This window comes from Salminus brasiliensis, chromosome 3, assembly GCF_030463535.1.
Source record: "Salminus brasiliensis chromosome 3, fSalBra1.hap2, whole genome shotgun sequence".
Classification (NCBI taxonomy): Eukaryota; Metazoa; Chordata; class Actinopteri; order Characiformes; family Bryconidae; genus Salminus; species Salminus brasiliensis.
In genome coordinates this window covers 5,232,134-5,254,568 of record NC_132880.1, presented here as the reverse complement: position 1 = coordinate 5,254,568, position 22,435 = coordinate 5,232,134, and the positions used below count along the sequence as shown (strand labels likewise).

The 22,435-nt window shown below is 42.9% G+C and overlaps 1 protein-coding gene across 4 annotated transcripts in view; it reads right to left on the bottom strand.

Moving 5' to 3' along the window:
* The window catches only part of pbx4 (pre-B-cell leukemia transcription factor 4), a 35,523-nt gene extending 13,308 nt beyond the window's left edge, over positions 1-22,215 (bottom strand). Inside the window, exons 1-3 of one of the 4 annotated variants that reach the window (XM_072675265.1) lie at positions 20,829-22,215; positions 16,175-16,288; positions 12,979-13,052 (exon numbers count right to left, since the gene is read on the bottom strand). In XM_072675265.1, coding sequence (XP_072531366.1) covers positions 12,979-13,052; positions 16,175-16,288; positions 20,829-21,010 — 370 coding nt within the window. In that variant the 5' untranslated portion in view covers positions 21,011-22,215. The remainder of the gene's footprint in view (positions 1-12,978; positions 13,053-16,174; positions 16,289-20,828) is intronic. The other 3 variants (XM_072675263.1, XM_072675266.1, XM_072675264.1) reach the window with 3 other exon arrangements.
* Between the last annotated feature and the right edge of the window lie 220 nt (positions 22,216-22,435).

Sequence of the window (22,435 nt, the reverse complement as noted above, 5' to 3'; positions counted from 1 at the left end):
GGGTAATCATAGCTGGCTGAAAGCGAGAGAGAGAGAGAGACAGAGAGAGAGACAGAGAGAGAGAGAGAGACAGAGAGAGGGGGGGGAGAGAGACAACATTCAAGAAACGACTGTGTTCTGACCGCAACTGCTGATAAACCTAAAGGAGGGAGGCTAGAGCAATAGGGGCAGGATTTCAGAGCACAGAGACAGATATAAAGAAAAAGGCTCAAATGGATAAAACAAATACTTTAAACCAAAGACTGTAATGGCCATACACATGGAAACTGTAATAAACAAATGGGAGTTAAATAATAACTGTAATGAAATATTAGCATAATTTAACAATCTAATTCTAATAATGTTCTAATTTCTAGTTATTTATCAATATAGGCTCCACAAGTCTACATCCACCACAGACCTTCTGAATTTTATTGTTCTGAACCAAATGTAATGACTGCTATCATCAGGCCTTGACTGGACCAGTCATTTGATTGTCAGTGACGATTACAACGGATGTCCCAAAATACATACAGTTGCCACCACGCAAAAATCTAGTACCTCAATTTTTGATGATTTACAACATGATTTACAAAAGTTTAAGTTGAATGGATCAATAGAAATGCTTCAAAATTATTTAAAATGAATAAAATCTTTTTGCATTGACTTTTTATTTTATACACACACACACACACATATATATATATATATATATTACTATTTTGGAGATGCTCAGTGGGTCTAGTGTCAATAAATTGTACAAACTTTTCATTTCTAGTCATTCTGTGCAGATTGTTTCTTGTTTTCATAGAATTTATATAAAATGATACTAAAAGCATGCTCTCACATTTGTCAAAGTTATTAGGACTGATATAAGACTACTCTTAAATTGTTAATTTTAAAATATTTCAAAAACGAATTGTGGACCTTCTTCTCAATGCAGAAGTAACCAAAACATTTAATGTGACAGAATCTTGAAAACTGCTTCAGTGCTTTAGGCCATGTTTACTAAAAAAACAACATATTAGCTGTAATTCCTCTTGTACTAGCTGCAGCAAACTAGACATACAGAGCAAAAATGCTACAATCCTTTTCCTACACACGGCATATTAATAATCTCACCCTAGCTGCACAAGAACTGGTCAACAACAGGGTTAACAGCAGCAGACAACTGCCCAAACATCTTAAGCAACCTCTCAGAATGTATGAGGCAAGACTTGGAGAGGGAAAGGGAGGGAGAGCAAAAAGAGTGAGTGAAAAAGAGAGACAAACAATCATCAAGAGAAAAAAATGTCAAGGGCCTGGTCTTTACCTCAAACGAAGGCAGAGTGCGATCGAGGGAGAGAGAGATAGAGAGAGAGAGAGAGAGAGAGAGAGAGAGACAGAGCGAAAGAGAGAGAGGGAGATGGGAGTAGATGAGGTCAGGGTGAGTGGTGTTATTTGGAGGCACTCAAGAGAGAGGAAGAGGGCATGCAAGTTTGTGCCAGGGTGGAGTAAGCTGCACAATCCATCGGTGAGTTCCAGCTCTAAGCAGCTCAGGTTAAGCAGCGTCTGTTGGGTCTATTTACTGGTGCATTGTGGCACGCACTTAGCCTCTCTCTCTCACTCACTCACACACACACACACACACACACACACACACACACCCTTCTGCTTCCTGGGTGAAGGAGTGGTCAGTGGTCAGTGTCAACACAGTGGGATCTGATTAAGGTGTGAACAGGAGTGCTCACACCTTGAGCAAACACATGGCTTCGACCTAGTGCACCACTAATCAGCCTTCCGTTACCTCAGCTAGCATCGCAGAGAACCATCAACACCAGGCCGGCTTCCCCGGCCTGTCTGCCTTCCCCACATCAAAAAACACAATCCTCACACAGGTGAGGCAACACACCCTGCCTTTTGGCTGCCTGGTAGCATGTAAGTGGAACAACATACACTATATGTCCAAATGTTTGTGGACACCCTTTCTCAAGTTTAGGTTGCATCCACTGTTGACACATAGTGTCTAGTCCCTGTAGAGAAGTACTGCCAACAGAACAGGAGCTGATGCAGCAGATGATGAACATGAACTTATTGGCAGCATGCCTAATGCCAGGCGTGGGCCAGAGGAGTATAAAAGCCTCCAGTGTCATTCAGTCTTTTGGGATGAGCTGGGGAGTTGAGGGTCTACTAGGCACTGATGATATCCTCAATAACAAAACTTATCAATATCATGCAATACGATACCATAATTTTTGGCCAGCCCTACATCCAGACCTCATCCATGCTCTTTTCGCTGAATGCAATCAAATCCAGCAATGCTACAATATCTAGTTGAAAGCCTTGCCTGGACAGGAGAGACAGTTACTCCAACAATACCCTTGACTTCAAACGAAACAATGAATGGGCTGTTGTCCCAATACTTTTGTCCTTTTGTACCCAAAATAATTAACTTCCTCAAACGCTCATCCCTGGTGTGCTTTAGAACGAACCATGCAACAAAGGCTGAGGCGCATACAAAGGTGTGCAAGGAGTAAAGACAATATGGCTGTTGCCGTGGCGATGCGTCACTCCTGTGGACACGCCCCTCTCCTGCTCTCGGTCGTGACTGCGCTCGCACTCCCCGGCTCTCTGGCTCATCAGCACAGCTGCCTCCTGTGCTAATTAGCACCGCCTCTTAAGGAGCTCCTAAAGACCTTGTGAAAAATGAACGCTCATTTGAGAGGTCGTTAATTTGCACTGTTATGCAAATTAGGTGGCAATTAAGCAATAGATCAGAGGAGCAGCCCCCATTTATAACGAGCGAACGAGCACTGTGACAGAGCCGAACGGGGCCAGGGAGAGGCGGGCACCGGAGTGAACTACCCAGAATCCCGCGCAGTATGTTTGTGTGCGTGTGCACCCTGAGAGGGAGGGTGCGTGCTGAGTGTGTCAAACTGTGTACCGAGGTGAACAGCGTCGTGCGTTGCAGCAGCTAAACTCGTCCACAAGAGACAGGACAGAAGAATTACCTGTGTGTATGTAGGGGGGAGGATGCATCTCTACAGAGCAGGGCCAACGCTGGGCAACATGAGTATATGCACACAAATGTCTGTGGACATGCTTCTAATGGATGCATTCAGAGCCTTTAGGTTGCACCCATTGCTGACACAGATGTGAAAATTTACACACACACACACACACACACACACACACACAGCTTGTTTAGTCCCTGTAGGGAAGGACTGCCAATAGAATAGGACTCTCTGTAGCAGATAAACATGAACCTTTTGGCACCATACCTAATGCCAGGCGTGGACTAAAGGTCCCCCTTCTTGTCGCTGAATGCTATCAAATCCTCACTGCAATGCTCTAAAATCGAATAAAGACTTCCCTGGACTGTAGAGACAGTTAATCCAGCGAAAGCTATATAAACAATTTCCAGAAGAAACAATGAATGTGCAGGTGTCCCAATACTTTTGTCAAGTCTTATCGCTATAAATATACATGAATTTGCTTTTCTAGGCATATTGTGAATATTGTGGCATTTGAGAAACAGTGTCCTACTGTACGTCTCATCACAAAAAGACCACAACTGGTCTCCCCTTAACAGAACCACAGCGTCTGTCAATACAACAAGCAGACGTGTCTGCACGACCCAGCTCATTTGAAGGAGGTTTGTATTGACACCTTCACATGAGGTGCACAGATTAGTCTAGATTACCAAACGGCTAAGACCTCAATCCAAGTGTCATCCATGTAAAGTCCCCGTCATGGAGGGGGGCTTGTAGGGCTTTCAAAGAGAGAGAGGCCCTCGCTGACCCTGAGGACTCCAGCCACAATCACAACCCTAAAAGGCCTCGTCCAACGTTAGGGAGGAAAGACACCCCAGCAAATTAGGCAGAGAGCTTGACAGAGGGGTGGAAGGCTTCTATCAATTGTAATTAATCTTTAATTAGTCTGGATTAGGAGCTGGGCTCCGACACGCTACCGCCCCGCCACAACCACGCCAGCTAAAGCAATCCAGCTGAGGCCATATTTACATATCTTTAATTAAATAGACGCTGGCTTCTTCCAAACGCTGGCCCTACACTGGGAGGCGGTGAGAGAGAGAGAGAGAGAGAGAGAGAGAGAGAGAGAGAGAGAGAGAAAGAAAGAAAGGTCAGCACACTGAAAGTACAACCGACTGGACTGGGGCTATTAACTCAGTTCTGTGGGGCTTGTGTGTTTTGCCATAATTTACCGTTGTGGGACATCAATTAATTTAATGAAATAATTAAATGTATGATTGAAATGTGAGACCCAGCCCATCCCCAAAGACCACTCATGCAGAAAATAAAGACATCACATTGGGAAGTCATAGTCCTGATATAAGTACAACAGCTCCCGAACAGCAAGTGAACGGGGTTACTTAGCCCTGAAATAATGCATTCAGCACTCTACAGATCACGATTAGGGATGCACATGATGTACCAAGACGTACTTGAATTTTTTAATTTGATAGGATCCAAGTCCCGAAACGTAATATTTAATGATACACCGTTCCAGGTCTTGCAATACAGTGGTGCTCATTAAAGCTCCTGTAGTGGAGGCCTACTGCCAAACACACTGAGCATCTCAGCAGCACGAACAACCCTGGTCCCAGTTTGTATTTGTCCGTCCTCGCGAAGAGGACATCAGACGCTCGATTCCTTGAGGAATAACGTAATGAGGGAGAAAAGACATCCAAGCCCACACAGCAGTAGGCTGCAGCAGAGGGTGTGAGGTGATGCTCGACACCCCTCCACCCCCTCTTAGAGTGCCTGTGCTTGGAGGGGGGGGGGTTGGTTGGGAGGAGGCGGGGGGTGCCTGTCAGGTCCAGGGGTCTGGGCGATATTAGCCGTCTGCCAATCCGGCATGGGGAATGGACACAGAGTAATTACTGCTGCTCTTACAGCCTCATCAATCTCTCTCTATCGTCCTCTCCCTCGCTCTCTCTATACGGCCCCCCTCCACCACCACCACCTTCGCACGCTGTATCTTTTTCGTTCTTACTGCTCTTGAGAGGGGAATGGAGGAGAGAAAAATAGATTGAGTGACAGAGAGCCACACAGGAAACGCCAGCGGAGGGACGATGAGACACAGACCAAGCTGGACGGCCGCCGCGCGAGGGAAGGGCTGGCTTCTGAGTATTTTTTATTTTAGCTACGAAGAGGGAAAAGAAGAAGAAAAAGAACAAAAAACGTCTGTTCGTTGTGTCACTAAATGGGCCGCATTAGGCAGAGCCAGAGAGGAATGTGTGCACATATATTTGATTCGAGTCTCAGACTCGAGTCTTCTGCTATGGGCTTAGTATGCATTTCCACCATTGCTGTTTTCTCTTTCTCTGCCCTGCAGTCTCTCCCCTGCTCAATGGGCCAGCAGACTTGGCCTCATAAAACATAATAGAAGTCTGTGGTTTCCAACAACTCATAAAATTTAATGGCAAGGTTCAAATTAAGCTCTCTCAAGAACGAATAATAATTAAAAAGCCCTAATTAGGCCTGTGATTGACTGAACCTCCAGGAGTGGAAGCTCAGCCAGGCTTGGACGTCCAGCTTACTGTCAGAACTTTACAAAGCTCATTCAACTCCACCAAGAAAATCAGAAGGCGCTGACTGCAATTGTAATGTGCAATACAGACTGAATAAAATGTAAAATAAAAATTTAAGCCATGTTAAATTAATTAAGAAATTAAAAAAAGTATTTTTTTTATTTACAAACATTCTGACTTTGCATTTTGTCCATCCGTAGCGATTTTATGCGTAAAGCCCCACACTGGCTTGTGCTCCACAAAGAGAATAAACACTATGCTCTCCGGTCTCTGCAACTGAATCTGTAAAAAATATTAAGAATTTTCCCCACCATTATGCACTAGTGGGCATCCTCTCCTGGTAGTCAGATTAGTGAGCTCATTTTAAATGTTACTGTGTAAAAAAAACAAAACAGTGACAATTTAGGTGTATTCGCCTGTGAGCTAACATCAAAATTAGCTCCAGTGGACTGTTTTTTTTAGCACTGTTTAACATTTAGCACTTGTGGTGGTCTGAGTGATAGTTTAGTATTTATTGGGTAATGAAGTGAAAATCTCAACCGCAGACTGGAGTTGTCTTCGCTTTATTTAACACGGAGTGGCTGTTGCTGATAGAAGCTTCTGTATCTCTCCACGTTCTTCTCCTTCCTGCTTCTTCTCAGACGCCATGCCCTGCCTCTGCACACTTCTCTTATCCACACCCCCACGTGTATTTTTCAAATATGCTGCAGGACCAGGAGACCGGATCTTTAAGGTATGCTCTTTAGATCTGACTGTCAATACCTTCCTGCAATTTATTTGCAAAAAAAATCCAGCAATGGCTGAATGTGTCCCCCAAAAACAGCACATAGAAAATGTGTATTTGTATGTTAAAAGCTATTTCTGTCATGACCGAAGAAAACTGCTGACCATTATTCAATGAAAACAATCAATTTTGGCCTCAACGGGGTATTTAAATGTATAGGAATAATTCCAAACATCTGACAGCTACTTACTAACTCAGTCACTCTGAGCAAAGTCACAGACAGAAATACAGTTCTCTGCTTCTCTCTACCCTCTGTTTTAGAGGCAAGACTTTTTCTCGCGTAGGAATTTAATAATCAGGTCATTTTTATACACATAAAACCTGCCAGTGTAGTCGGTTTGGAAAAGCATTTTCTACGTAGCTCGTTTAGCTAAGCAGTGCTACATACTGCAGCCACTGCTTGTCAGACAGTCTCTTTGCCTCAGCGGTGCACACACGCTTTCATTCACGCAGCCATTCGCCGTTTCACTGGCCTGGGGGATTTAATGCAAAAGTCATTCTCAAAAACATGTGAAAATAAGCCTATGTACCTTTAGAAAAACAACTCGTGCCTGCAGGCTGGGAACAACTGGTTCGTAACACTGTGCACTTAATATTTATGAGCGTCCGCTTATGGATTTAGGACACACTGAAAAATAATGTACATAACATTTTAATATATTTGATCTTTTTTTTTTTTTTTTTTTTTTTACAAAAAAGGGAACATCTGACAGCCCTATATCCAACACTCCATTAGGAGCTATTAGCAATCGAGCTAACAGCAGTATTCCTGTAAGTGTGTCCAGCCTGCAACCACTGACCAACCTCGGAGGTCATACTAGGTGATGGGGTGAAAGGGATCAGAATGTAAGCTAGTAAATAATGCATGTACACAACAGAACTGTGCAACATATTATCTTGATGCAGAAAGGGAATGGGCATGGATTATAAATGTCTATGGATTCCTCATAAAGGAGATGGGGGCGCACACAAGACATCTAAGTGAATACACCAACAGAAATGAAGACCACCAATTTCCAGACAAAGAAACACACACATAGCTCTTAAAATCACTAGCAAATCCCAAGATCCCAACTTTCCAAGTCTGAAGTTACAGTGCTCAAGACTGAGCATGTTAGGTAAAGTTAGCACACAATCAAGAGGCCAGAAAAAGATCAGATTCAAGCTGTTCATTTAGGCAAACCTTACTAATACGTTCTGTGTGAAATTCGAGTAATCTGTCATGTGAAAGTACCTTATTAGTCAGATTAATTGCTTTTTAATGCCTCCATGGTACCAGTGTGGTGCATATAATAATTAGCTCATCTCAAGTACAATCTGATGTTCCAATAAGTCACTGCCATTAATTCTAGTTCAAATAGAAACTACACTGTTTGTCTACCAAGATTGCTCTAAGGTAGTCTCTTCTCAGTAAACAGTGGGGAGGTGCATTTTGTGTTTGGCATGGTTTCAATTAACATTGAACATACTACTAAAAAGAATGGATTAACATGAATAGATTAAACCCTTTAAGTGTTACTGTTAATAATTATTTTCTTTTATTATTTTAAACTAAATATGACTATTCATTGACTACATGGAAAAAGGCAAACTGGCTAAATCATCTTTCTGAATCTAAATTACAGGGGTGAGGGGTGTGGATATTTAAGAGGGTAAAGAAGTCTTGATGCATTGTTCAGAATACAAACCAGACTTATAATAACATTGTCGGGGCTTTCAAAGGTTTTCAAAGTACTGGTCTAATCCCAGTAAACCTTTTTTTAAAGTCATGAGATCTGAATCGGAGGCCTATGCTTTTGTATGCAAGCTGTGGAGCCAATGTGTCCTTTTTCATTTGCCTGTAGTCCCGCAAAATCAACCCTGCAAATGCAATTCTGATAACTAATCATTTCATTTTTATTGCAACAGCAAGAGCAAATACAGCTAATGAATGGGTAGCCAGTGGTTGCTGTGATATCCAGCCCTCAAAATTAATTTCTGGCCACAGCACTGGGAAGAAAGATAACTCAATCAAAACCATTTCTGTCTACGAACCTAAGTGTATGTATTGGCCAAGGAAAGGCTGGAATGCATAGAGGCTCACCGGCAAGCAGCCATTTTGAGCGAACTCCTAAAAAGAGGAGGAGGAAGGTGGGGGGGGGGGGGTTGGGAAAGGATGAAAAGAACTGAAAGAAAACACATCTCTCTTAATTTCTTCTTAAGGAGATTAATTAACAAATCTTAAAACATTTCACGCATATGAAGGTCATGTTTAACACAAGACAAAAAAGAAAAGGACGATCCTTTGCAAAGGGCCAGCTTGCATTTGAGCAGAACATTTCCTTAACAATAAAAACAATCTTCCTCAACTGCAGTGCTCAGAGGAATTCAGCGACCCTCCCCCACTCTCCCCCGGTTCCCCATCACCCTCCCCACCACCCATTATCATATCAAAGCCCGGAGTTCAGAGCAAGTCTTCTCTTTCAAGAATGGGAGCGAGGCAGAGAGAGAGAGGGAGGAGGAGAGGACAAGACCGAAGCAGCGGGGATAGACCCCGAGCTCCGACTGCTTTCATCCCTGCTGTTCGACAGTAACAGAGAGAGAGAGCAAGCAATAACTGAAAGAGAGAGACTAAGAGAGGGAAAGCCAGAGAGAGAGTGTGTGCAAAAAGATTGGGTGAGTTAACAAGAAAGAGACAGAAAGAGAGAGTGAGAGAGAGAGAGCGAGAGAGAGGGTGAGCTGATGAGTGCTGTTATAAAAGCTCTCTCAGTAAGTAAACGAGAACGCCTGGTTTCATTCACATTCCAGAGCCAGGACTAAAAACAGTATGGGGTCCAAAAGTTGCAAGAAAGACCCAGGTCAGGCATAGAGCTAGGACGAGCCAAAGAACTCCTGCTGAGTGCTGAGGAGGTGTGAAGGACACTGCACAAACCACCAGCCTATAGACTACAGTACACCAGTCTATTTACTAACTACAGCACCCTAGTCTATACACAACAGCACCTTAGACTATACACTACAGTACCCCAGTTTATATACAACGGTACCTTAGACTACACACTACAGTACCCTAGACTACACACTACAGTACCCTAGTCTATACACAACAGCACCTTAGACTATACACTACAGTACCCCAGTTTATATACAACGGTACCTTAGACTACACACTACAGTACCCTAGACTACACACTACAGTACCCTAGTCTATACACAACAGGACCTCAGACTATACACTACAGTACCCCAGTTTATGCACAACAGTACCTTAGACTACACACTACAGTACCCTAGACTACACACTACAGTACCCTAGTCTATACACAACAGGACCTCAGACTATACACTACAGTACCCCAGTTTATGCACAACAGTACCTTAGACTATACACTACAGTACCCCAGTTTATGCACAACAGTACCTTAGACTATACACTACAGTACCCCAGTTTATATACAACAGTACCTTAGACTATACACTACAGTACCCCAGTTTATATACAACAGTACCTTAGACTATACACTACAGTACCCCAGTTTATATACAACAGTACCTTAGACTATACACTACAGTACCCCAGTTTATATACAACAGTACCTTAGACTATACACTACAGTACCCCAGTTTATATACAACAGTACCTTAGACTATACACTACAGTACCCCAGTTTATATACAACAGTAACTTAGACTATACACTACAGTACCCCAGTTTATATACAACAGTACCTTAGACTATACACTACAGTACCCCAGTTTATGCACAACAGTACCTTAGACTATACACTACAGTACCCCAGTTTATATACAACAGTACCTTAGACTATACACTACAGTACCCCAGTTTATATACAACAGTACCTTAGACTATACACTACAGTACCCCAGTTTATGCACAACGGTACCTTAGACTATACACTACAGTACCCCAGTTTATATACAACAGTACCTTAGACTACACACTACAGTACCCCAGTTTATATACAACAGTACCTTAGACTATACACAACAGTACCTTAACCTATTCACTACAGTACCCTAGTCTAGTCTATATACTAAATCACATTATCTTAGCCAACAGACTACCATATAACCGTCTGGACACCAAATACAGTACCCCAGCCTATAGGCTACAGCACACCAGTCTAAATACTAACTTCACCACACCAGCCTATATACCAACTACTGCACCCACATTTACAGCAACCCTGGTCCTAACCACACCGGACCCACCTAATTAATTACAAGTCTTTACTAAGTGGAAGTGGGTGTATTAATGCAATATTAAATGCTAAATGCTAAAAGCCAAACAGAGCGCAATTTAAGTGACCAAAGTAGCCTATAGGCTATAGTACTCCAACCTATCTACAGCACCCCAGCCAAAATGTATGCTGTACATAAATACTGTATACACTCTACAGCACTCCAGAATATATAGTGCAGTACTTCAGAGTAAGTACTACAATTCTTCAGCTTATATACTACTCTACTTTATCCTATGTGCACTACAGTTTTTCAGCCTATGTACTACAGCACTGCACGCACAACACTGAAATATGTCCCCATGTCGCAAAATATTGTGAATGGTCCACCAGGAGTGCAGACCTGTCCACAACAGTGCTCCAATCTACAGACTACAGCACTCCAGCACATTAACTATTGCACTCACTGTTTAAGATCCAGAACAACGAAGACCAGAGCACATCAGTGTAAAATGTCAATGTAAATACTACAGCACTAGGCCTTGGCCCAGTGACGGATTGCCAGGGTACAGCCAGTTACCATAGTAGCATCCCCCAGTGACGGAAAAAACCTGCCGTTCATTTATTGATTTATTTTATGTTAACCAAAGCCGGACAGCAGCTTTGTTTTCTTGGCTAAGCTAAGCAGCCTCAGATGGTAGACTGCTTGACATTTGCATTTCTTCCTTTATTACCAGAAAAATTCAAACAGAACAATTCACCGCATACACACACACAGCATTCACTAAAATGTACATTTATTGTGTTGTGATGGTTATTCGAATAAGAGGACCTTAGTCACCGATACAGGCCTACCTCTTAACCATATACACTATAGCACTCCAATCCTACCATGCGTCACCATGTGTCATAATGTAATTTATATAGTCATACTGACAATCAGCCTACATACTAAACCCACCCCTCCTCCAATATACTACGGCACCCGTGTACTACAGTAATTATTTATCAGGCCTATAACCTAAAGTAATCCGGCCTTTATACTACAGTTATACTAGGTATGGAAATGGCTTATTTCACAACTACTGAACTGCTTCCTTTCTGCCATAACATTTATGCTATATACAAAAAAAGATTTTCTGCCCTCTATATGGTCTGTGTGTCCCCTATAGGCTTTTGTGCCTCGCTTTCAGTGCTGTGTCTCTCTCCTAGGCCCACTCTCAGCTGGCAGGCTAAATGTGAAAATCAAAGTGAATGACATTAGGTAAATAAGACAGCAGGTTGCCCTGGCAACAGGGACAACCCCCCTCATCCACCCCCCCTTTCCTCCAGCCGACCCGTTTCTTGCATCCAATTAGGGGAAAGCAAGGCCGGGTTATTGACAGATCGCCGTAAACTGGTGCCCGCTCAACGTTTTTACACTGTGATTCAACATGGACATGCTTCACAGAGGACTCTCACAGAGAGGAACTGGGAAAATAAAATATAAAGAATGTACAGTGCACATGTTCTAGGCACCTAGGCACATTATTTAAAACCACGTATGTCAGCAATCAGAGAGTTTTGTACTGTAAAAACTCAGATTACATTAAAATATGTGCAGGTGAACAGTAAAAAGTAACACAGTACAATATTTGAATAGTTGCGATCTTGTGAAATTTGTTAAATCATCATTAAGCACTGATTTACCAACCAAAGGAGCTTCTTCATTCTAATTTGCACAGCACTGTATAAAGATAAAGATTTTGCAAGACTGGCAAACGCCTTAAGCTTATGAATCGTCATACTTCTGAAAGATTCAAGCCTTAATATCTGATAGAAAATCCATGATGTGTAAGTCAGTGTACAAACTGCAAAGCAGTTGATGTTAGCACTGACTCTCTCTTTTCAGTTTTAACCACACAAGCTGGTAATGACTGGGAAATCTTAATAAAAATAATTTTAAATTATCTATGCAATCCGTTTTGGAGACACGTAATTGCAGTCCAAAAATCACAGCTAATCGCAACATGATGACTGGATATCTTTCCTGGAAAGAGAAAGCAGAGGAGCCCCCGGACAGCTGAGTGAGGTACCGCATGAGGAAAAAAAAAAATGAGAAGACAGCGCTCTGGACTAAGATCATCAACGTGAATGAAGACTAAGTTCCGGTGACGAGAGCGTTCAATCAATGCTGAAAGTGTGACTTGGCTCATGTACCGTGAACTGTTCGATATTTCCAGTACTTCTATGTGACACACTTGCCATCATACAGAATCTGAATCTGTTGTTACCACACCATGACAAAAGTGTGACAAGGAAAACCAAGAATAGACCAGATTGGGATAAGACAAATTACATTTGGACATCTGTTGAGCCTCTGCTGTTCCATATGATCAATCTTAACTGGAAGAGATGTACTGGAGGGTGTTAGTTGCCTAGTTGAGACTGAATTGAGAGTGGAGTGACACCTCCAGAAAACTTGCACAAGAGTCTAGTAGAGTTGAAACAAGCGCATAACTTACCAGTCTTCTCTTTGATCTCACAGAGCACACTGAAGAGCGCAGGCTTCATTCTGTGACAGTTCAGGGCGTGTTTCCTGCAGGAAAGAGAAAGAGAGAGAGCACACATCAGTACAACTCTGTTCAGGCTCTGCATTCACTCCAGAACTACCCAAATAGAGGTTCATACGGTCACAGACACATACTGCGAAGAGCATACACCTCAAGAGTGACACAATTGGTGTACAGAAATACAGTCTTTGTATACTGCAGCATACTGCAGCACATAACACTGGATGAGTGTTATTTTTAAAAGAGAAACTCAAAGTACTCATGCAGACGAACCCCTAGCAGTTATAATTGATCAGATCCTCATTCATAAATCCAAAGGGAATTTGTGAAATCCCCACACAACGTAATAAATGATTCAGCTCAAATCCTCAAACCAGCTGCAATGCAAAGGCATTACTGACATCACATGCCTTGAAAGCCGAGTGATTTAATCTGATCTCAGTTATAACCTAGCTATAGAGCCAACTGTAGTAGTCCTTCAGCCTCTCTACAGTTAAATGAAGCATAGTCCTAATTTGTCTTCAGGGAGAGGCTGTTTAAGCACCATCTCCCCTCCAGTGCTCTTCCCACCTCCTCTTTACACTCCGAGAGTGGTCTACGCAGAGAAGATACAAAGCAACACAAGCAGCTCATCATTGTAATGTGGCCTCCGATAAGCAAAATTCATTTCGGTCAGGTTTGTAGACGGCTCTGCAGAAGGAACCTTCACTTACGATAGAAGAAAGAAAATAAACCAGATGTTCCAGGAGCAATAACTTAACGTTTTATAATATTATCGCCAGTTATTGCCATGTTGGTCGGCTTGGCGGAAATCTGTTCAACAAGCTCAGGCGAATGCACGCTCTCGTTTTCCTTGTGAAATAATGTAGCACTTCTGTCGGAAGCAAGTTCTTCCCATGCCATTGATTACGAACAGCATTATAATCGGTACCAGAGCTCAGTCTCATTATGAGGCTTATGCACAATAATTTCAAACAGTGCTGCATTACAGTGCTGTTTACTGGATCAGCATCTTTTAGCATGTATGTGTTTATGTGTTATGCCAGTAACGTGTGAGAGAGCCAGTTATCCTAAGGCTTGTCAACCACGGACACAGATTATATTTAAATCTGTGTAAAATAAGAATTGTGTGAGAGCTTCTCAGATTAAGACTGCCCAGTCATAGGCTACAGGATTTCAGGACTCTCCATTGACAGCCAGTTAATTCATACCATGCCAGAATATCAGACCAGTGTTTCGTTTGTTTCATCAAAGATCCTCATTTCACCCGTTAAGCCCACACTATTTTGTGCTATGTTCTGAATATAGACGAAATATCTGCTTTGGTTAACATTATGTTGTACAAAGCACTGGCTGTGACAGTGCAACTGCTCAGTTAGCATGTCTTCATACTTATTTCTTTTATCATTTCAGTTATCATATCATTTCCGCTTATCCGCTTTCGCTTATTCACACAAAGTACAATTTGTTTGGATGAAATAAACTGATGCGATATTTAACGTAATGAAACCCACACCAGTCTGACGTGTCTTTTGCCTTAGGTGCTCTATAAACAGGGTTAAAAATGCCACAGCCCTCAAAAATGTCCATTCTTTCTTTTTCCTCTGATCCCTGTCTGCTTTTACTCTATTTAATTTCCTTCCTCCACACAAGTGACTTCTCTGTGGACATGAACAGACTAGGATGCACCTAGACTAATTTAAAGAACTAAAAAATGCCTACATAAAGTTGCTGTAAAGTACTTAAAGCACGATTTGAAGCTCATTTGTTTGTTCTGCAACCACAAAAACAGAGCTCTGATTGGTCAGTCTGATTTTAAAGCATTCGTACAAAACAGAAAAATGTTCACAGCATCACAGTCTGGCAGTTTTGAACTCGGTGGGAAAGATATCATTAAAGACATGAGGGTTTGTTTTTAAAACCTGATGGGTTTTTTTGTCCATAAGAATAGAAAATAATGAGGTCTAAAGGGAGGAGGCATCTAACAAATTTACCCTTAGTATATCCTTTACACCTTTTAGTCTACAATGCCTAACAAATCCTACTTAGTATTTTTTTTGCATATTCTTTACTCCTATTACAATTAATATATCAAATGAACTTACCAAGCCAACATTAATAGCAAAGTGCCAAAACATTATAGATAAGCTCATACTTAAGAGACAAACAACGTAATGTGAAAGTCATTAAAAGAATAAAGTAGGTCAAATGATTTTAGCAATCACCTATAACAATATAAACATGTAAAATCCAAAAACTTTGTTCAATGACGAATGATAATGAAAGACAGCTTAACTGCTTGTGACAGAATGATGGGGAGAGGGGTTTCTGTGACAGATAAAATACAACTACATAGGGGTTTAAATGGTACGTATGTATTTGTCCCACACCATTTGCAAGTGCAAGCTCTAGCCAGAAATCCTAAGCTGTAAACCATCAGTAAGTTAGCAAAATGGCCTGATAAGCTTAGATCAAGTTGATTGGCGTCTGACTACGGCGAGTGCAAATGACACACAGGAGCCAGAAAACCTGCATGCTTTTTTCAAATCAGCAAGAGGGGGTTTCCTCTTTACTATGGGAGGTTTGGGCTTATGTTTAAATACAGTTTTTGTACTTTTATAACACATCAGACGTTTTTCAGTTTTGTAGCCAAATGTTACCCATTTCTATCCCTACATAAAAATATGACCTATGCGTGACTATATGTTCATTATTTACATATTACTGCTTAATACACTACACGCTGTACCAACAACCTCGAGGGGGACTATATGACACGAGGTGGAAGACACAGTAACTTGCACAACTGTCTGTTCAAATAAATGAAACCTAGCCTCATGCATTTGGGGCAGGTTTGCAGCTTTTTTTCCCTGTTGTACTGAACCGTGATGTCTAAGCCTCGGTGTGAACCGAACCGTACAGCTAAGTGTATATCAGTTAAGACTTCTATTTTTACATGCAGACAACCTCAAATGTGCATGAAATAAATATATACAAGACACCCTAACATACAAAACCCGGGCCACAGGGGGAGTGCGTGTTTGGGTTTTCTTTCTCCCAAAAAGAAATGAGTGGTTGCCATTGGCATAGAAGGTATGAGCGGGGGTGGGGGTGGGTGGGGGGGGTGCACATGCAGTCCCATACTGACCTGTGCTGGAAGTTGAGCGGCAGGGCACCCCCTGCTGTGCCCCCCCCAGCTCCCCCTCCCTCTGTGGGGTCACCTCTTCCACCCCACTCGGTTGGTCCCTCCTCTTGCCAGCATCTGGACACAGGGCAACAAGGTGAAAGGTTGGGAGCAGCCGGGACGGAGTGCACCGGCATCGCCTTCCACCGCCCCAGTAATATTACAACCCAACCCACCATGCAATGGCTGTGTGAGTCAGAGGGTGAAACTCCGCAGTGAGCCAAGAATAGTAGACTTGAGAGTACGTGGTTGTATCAGGTGAATGCAGGTCTCTGATACCAGCTTGGTATTTGTGTCATTGACATCGTTTACATCGTCAACCTTAGTTGGGTCGGTCTCTAATGATGCTGTCTTGATGCTCAACTCACAACAGTGGAAACAGTAGTGAAGGAATCATTGACACACATCTTTAGCAATTGCTGGGAATTCAACTGATCCAACTTTTGCTTGAAGTTTTAATTGATTTGCTTCTCAGACATCAGCCAGTAAAAGGTCTGCTCCCTCTCTCTCCCCCATCTCGTAACAATTTGATAGGGTAAAGAGAAAAAAAAAAATCATGCAATAAGATTCACATCCGGCCTGCTAAGCAGCACTTAGCACTGACCATTTATCAAGTCCAAGTAGCCTTTCTGGCCGTTGCAAGTTCAGACAAAAACATGCACCAAAAGGTTTCTTTAACTTTTATCAGGGGAGAATTCAATAAAACAACCAAGCAGTTTTGACCAAAAATGATCTACAATTCAGATGAAAGAAGAAACCACTGCTTGCTCCTGAGGACTCCCCTGTAGTACGCTAATAACAGAGAGTAAATTATGTTTAAGTCGCAGGCCGTCACAGCAATGTTAGCTGATTCTAGTGAGAACATATGGCAATGATTTCAAGCAATATTTTCCCTCCTGCCCCAGCCCCCCTGGACAAACAGTTTTTTCTGCTATTTCTAGAACTGACTCGTCCAAAATTTTCCATTGCACTAAACATCCCTGACTCTTCTAGAAACTTTGCTAACCATTATATATAACAATGCACTGACTGTTATTGTCATCATCACTAAAAAAAGAAATCAACACTGAGATTCACTTACAATAAAAGGTAGCGCTTCTGTTTTTCCTACCCTACCCCCAGCACATTATAGGCTAGTGGTACGACTGCAGTTTAACATAAAAGGCCAAATCAAATAGAACAAATAGGATTTCATAGTTTAATTTCATTTATTGGCAGTCATTGTCCAAAGGTCCTGGATTACAAGCAGAAAGTCCTGAGCAAACTGCTTTTCCTTTCCTGGTCTAGGCTTTCAAACCCTGTTCCTGGACATCTACCACCCGTTCCAACACACCTGGCTCAAAAATAAACATTAAATTAATACTAATTAAGTGGACCTTGACTAGAACAATAATTATAGGACACTGTGAATAATACAAATAATACAATGTCATAATACAATGTCATAATACAATGTCATTTGTCCTGTTTAAGTGGACACAGTGCCCCAAATTCTGCTTTAAAAAAAAAAAAATCACTGTACAAAGTATGAGATAGTATTTGAATAGCAGTTAAATCAATCAAATCAGCGACTACTAAAATACCAAAATACTGTGACAAGTACATGTGCATTGTGAAATATCATAATACAATTCGTAACATAACATTTTACCACACCGTCCACTCTCCTTTACAACAGTACACACCCAGAAGCCATGCTTGGAAGCATCGTTTGAATAACACCACTTGAGCCACAAACTAATTTCACAGCAAACAAGCTCATACTGATCGTGCCCAAGAGTAATTAGTAGTATGCAGTTTGAGAACAACATCAATTTCTCCAGTACACCAGAGACACCTGAATGATGCATTATGTTGGCTATCAGAGCTATCTTTGTGATATACTGCTTCCCACCGTGGTTATTTCAGGCAGATCGGATGGAAACACGGAGGGAACTGTCCGTCACGTGACCCAGTAGTTTGGTGCACTGTAGATGATGGTAATCACATACTGGACCGGGCTGTAAGGAGTAACATACACTACACCGTAAATACTGGTATAGTATACAGGCATCTACAGTATATATCTAGGGTATACTGTCCTTGCTCAGCACACCTACGAAACCTAGCAATTATTACAGATGAGCTTAACCTGACGTATTTAAGCTGGAAAAACAACTACTTGGGTTGAAGTAGCGTCTACTTTGGACACAGTCTTTGTTAAAGTACATGCCACCAGGTCTCCTATATCAGGACTACTTTCTTGTAGTTTTATTCCAGTCCTTGTATAAACCAGATCAGCTGGGTTATGTATGGATTGTAAGTAAATTCTTCATGTATTTGAAGACAAGCTTTTCTCGTATAGGACAGTGGATTAAATGTGCGTAGCAAACTTGCTTCTTTAAAAAAAAAAATGGTTGTTTCATGCAGGAAATGCAAGTCCTACCACCACTGACAGAGTTCTGGGAGGAAGCCTGCCCTCAGCTTGTACGGCCTGTTACAGCCAGACACACTATTATGCCAAAAAAAAAGTATGTTCACAACCCGCTTTTCATTTAACTTGTTATTTCACTTCTGAGTGGAAACAAAGGTCACGCCAGTTGGATACGGACAATCGGGACCCTTTCCAATTTCATCTGTGCGGCTGTGGCATTTTTAACAAAACGCTGCAGATGTGTCGCACTGTAATTTCTGCGACAGAGCCAAAGCTCTGGAACATTTGCAAAGCCTATTCGGAAACAACCAGATGAGCTGCAGCCCCGTGCTGGCTAACTTGAGAGAGACTAAGTTCTCACATATCGTACAAAATACCTTGCATCTCCAGTTTTCCACTTTTTGACATGATGTGAATCTTTGAGGATCGTTCTTTATAACGGGTCAAGGTTTCATGATGAATAGAGCAACAGAAGCGCACTTTCCTTTGACTTCCTCTGAAAGTTAAGAAGGTTTACCCATTCTCCTGTAAAGCTGGCATTTTGCAGTGAAGATCTGCTATAGCTTTATCACAGCTAAACTACAATCAGGCTCATTTGTACACAGTCTGGTTGCTTTATATTTCTATGAAAAGCCAAGTTAGCTTAGTCCAAATACGGGGCTTGATAAATACAGCCTGAAAGTACGGGTTAAGTCACTCCTCCTGTTCTGTTTCGCTTTGCATTGTGGCACAATAGCGCCCATCTAAACTCCACAATCTCAAAAACAGACATTTTTTTTGGATTTTTGCGTATACTCAACTTTGGCACTGAACTGCATACTACGTACTCAGTAACTAGTTAGTATAGCTAACTGGTATGCAATTGGGACGCGGCCTGTGTGTAGAAAATGCAGAGAAACCTTAAAAAAAAAGTGAACTTGCAAGCAAAAACATGCAATCAAAGCCAGACAATGGGCATCACGGCCTGGTTAAAAACCTTTAACTCGTAATCCACTCGTAGAAAGCAATATCCCTGTGTTCATAAACTGCCCGTGTAACCCCCCTCCCCAATCTCATTAATAGAAACTCGATTTGCGGACAGCTGCACTCGCGTACACATTATAGGAGAATTGATTGCGCCCTGCACACAATGAAAAGGATGAACACCAGGGAGGGAGGGATGGATGGAGGGGATGGAGGGGGGTTGAAAGAAGTGAATTAATTAAGAGAACCAGGTGGTCAAGTGGTTTGGTGGAAAATCACGAGCTAATGACACATCGCAGAGCAGCCCACAATCCTTCGTCCGAAAGCGTGGTGGCGATTTCTGTAGGGTTCAACTTCCCCATAGCGCACAACCGAGAACCCCCCCCCCTCTCCACCACCACCTCCATCTTCACAATCGTGGACGACCCCTGAGAACATCCTCACATACACGGGGAGATCGATGAGACCACCAGTCGATACGTGCAGGCCACTACGGGTGCTGAAATCTCTCCAATGAAGAGCCAAGCATTTGAGGCCTGCACCTCAGCAAACCCTCGACGGCGATGGCTTAATTAAGAGCTGCCTGATTAGCTATGCTAATGACGAGGGAGCAGATTAATCACATTCATTTATCTACCGGGGACCACGGTTTGGTCGGCCAAACGGCTTTTCCAGGGCATGTGTGCTCTTCACAACCAGCCCTGGATGCTTCAGCACAACACTGGCTGCTGACCCTTTTTTCTCCTCCATATTCTTGTTGATTTAAACCTTGTTTTAGGGAAGTAGGGCCAACAACTGAACCCCCTCCTCCTCCTCCTTCTTCTCCTCCTCCTCCTTCTCCTTCTCCTCCTCCTCCTCCTCCTCCTCCTCCATCACCACGGTATACATTTTGAAGTTAGGAGCTTTGCTTTGTTCCATGTTGGGAGAAAAACTCAAAACCAAGCAGCTCTTTTGTCTTTCTGCTCAACATGCAATATGCAGTGATTATGATTAAAATCCAAGAAACTTGCTATCAAATCTGATAACCACGCAAATCCACAGCTTATTATTCTGTTACTACCAAGAAACTCACATGTAGGCCACGTTCAGGCCTTTAAGGATCAAGTTAAACCAACTTTCCCAGCTCAAATGCACCAAGGCGAGTGGACTATAAGACTGGCATTAAAATCACACACAAAAAAAACATCAACAACAACTCCGTAAAGTAGCAAAACGACCAAATACAACCAGCCCTCTCCTTACCGTGCCTGAGCCTCGTCCAGACTCTCGTCCGTGATGGCCATGATCTGCTGGAGGATGTCCCCTATGTCCTGCTGCGGCTGACCGAGAGCCTGCTGCTTCCTAGCGGCGTCCGGGTCGCCGACGTCGGCCTGGGGCAGGGCGCCGAGTCCCGCCAGACCCAGCATGCGGGTCTGATCGTCCATGCTTTCCTCAGAGAAACCTCGCCGTTTTGGTGCGGAAGGAAGATTAAAAAATAAAACCAAGAATCTTGCGACGGAGTTTAAGCTTGTACCCCAGGCCCACGACCAATGCACACGGGTGAGGGGGTCTACTCGTAGGGAGTAAGGGACTTGCAACACAAAAAAGAGAGAGAGGCACAGGCAGTTCCTTCAGGCTCGGTGAAAAATGTTGGGATAGCTAGCTAGGCAGTCTGTGGAGAGGACATGGAGGCTGGAGGACTGGCCTGACCGCAAAAAATGAGAAAATGAGGGGAAGCGCGAGTGAGAAAATAATAATAATAATAATAATAATAATAAAAATAATAATAAAAAGAACCAGAAAATGATTCTTGAGCCAAGTGAGGCTATGAAGAGTTCAATAGAAATGGTCTTAGAAAAAAAAATAGCATAGACTACATTTATCTAAGACTGCTGGAAGTGTGTTGAGCAGATCAGCGCGAATTTTGAAATAAATATAAGCTAAAATTTCAGGGGAAATTAGATATAGCTGCTCGTCTGGGTATTTAGACGAGGTATAAACACCGTCTAAAAGTCGGCGAGGACAGCCACACCACGGGTGGAGTAAACCAGCCGTAAAGCCTCGTTAAGCTAATTAAAAAAAACAGCTTTTGTACAGTAAAAAAACACAAAGCTGGCTACGCTCTCCGTCGACTTTCCGTTACCGTGGACATTTACCGTCGATAAACAGTTAAAAAAAATACACCCAAGCCGACCGGGAAGACTAGTTCATGTGAAAAGCAGAAAATGTCACAGTTTTTAAGCTAATTCAACACTCAAGAAAGAAAAAAACCCCCCGCGTATCTCCCCTTTCTTTCCCTTCTTCAGCGGAGCGGCGAGGCCAGCTAGCTAGCATAGGTAGCCAAGCTTTAGCAGCAGCGGCTAGCCCAGCAGGCTAGCTAGCTAACGTTGCGTTAACGGCTCGGCGCGTGAGGACGGAGCGTTCACGCGGCTCTCAGCGAAACGCACGCGAAGCGCAGTTAGGACGATACACACGCTGCGAAAACGCTGCATTCACTAGTCAGAGTGAAAACGCTCGGCTCCATCCCAGCCAACCCGACCGTTGGCTCCGTAAATTTGTCCCCGAAAGCCCTGCTTTCCTCTCAGCCCCTCTCGCGCTCTCCCTCTGTGGGTCTCTCCCTCCGCTCCTTCTCGCTGCTCTTAAATCGCGCCGCTGTAGCGGCCACACTAGCCGCTACGTCATCGCCCAGGAGGAGGTTGTTGGGTGCAGCGCAGGGAGCAACCGCTGGGGGCGCCACGAGCTCTAACCTGCAGACCGGACGCAAGTCTACAGACTGGACTGTCGTGTATACTTTCAAAATACGTTACATGTCCAAATGTTTGTGGACACCCCTTCTCAGCTACTTTAAATAGCTTTAAATCGCACCCCTT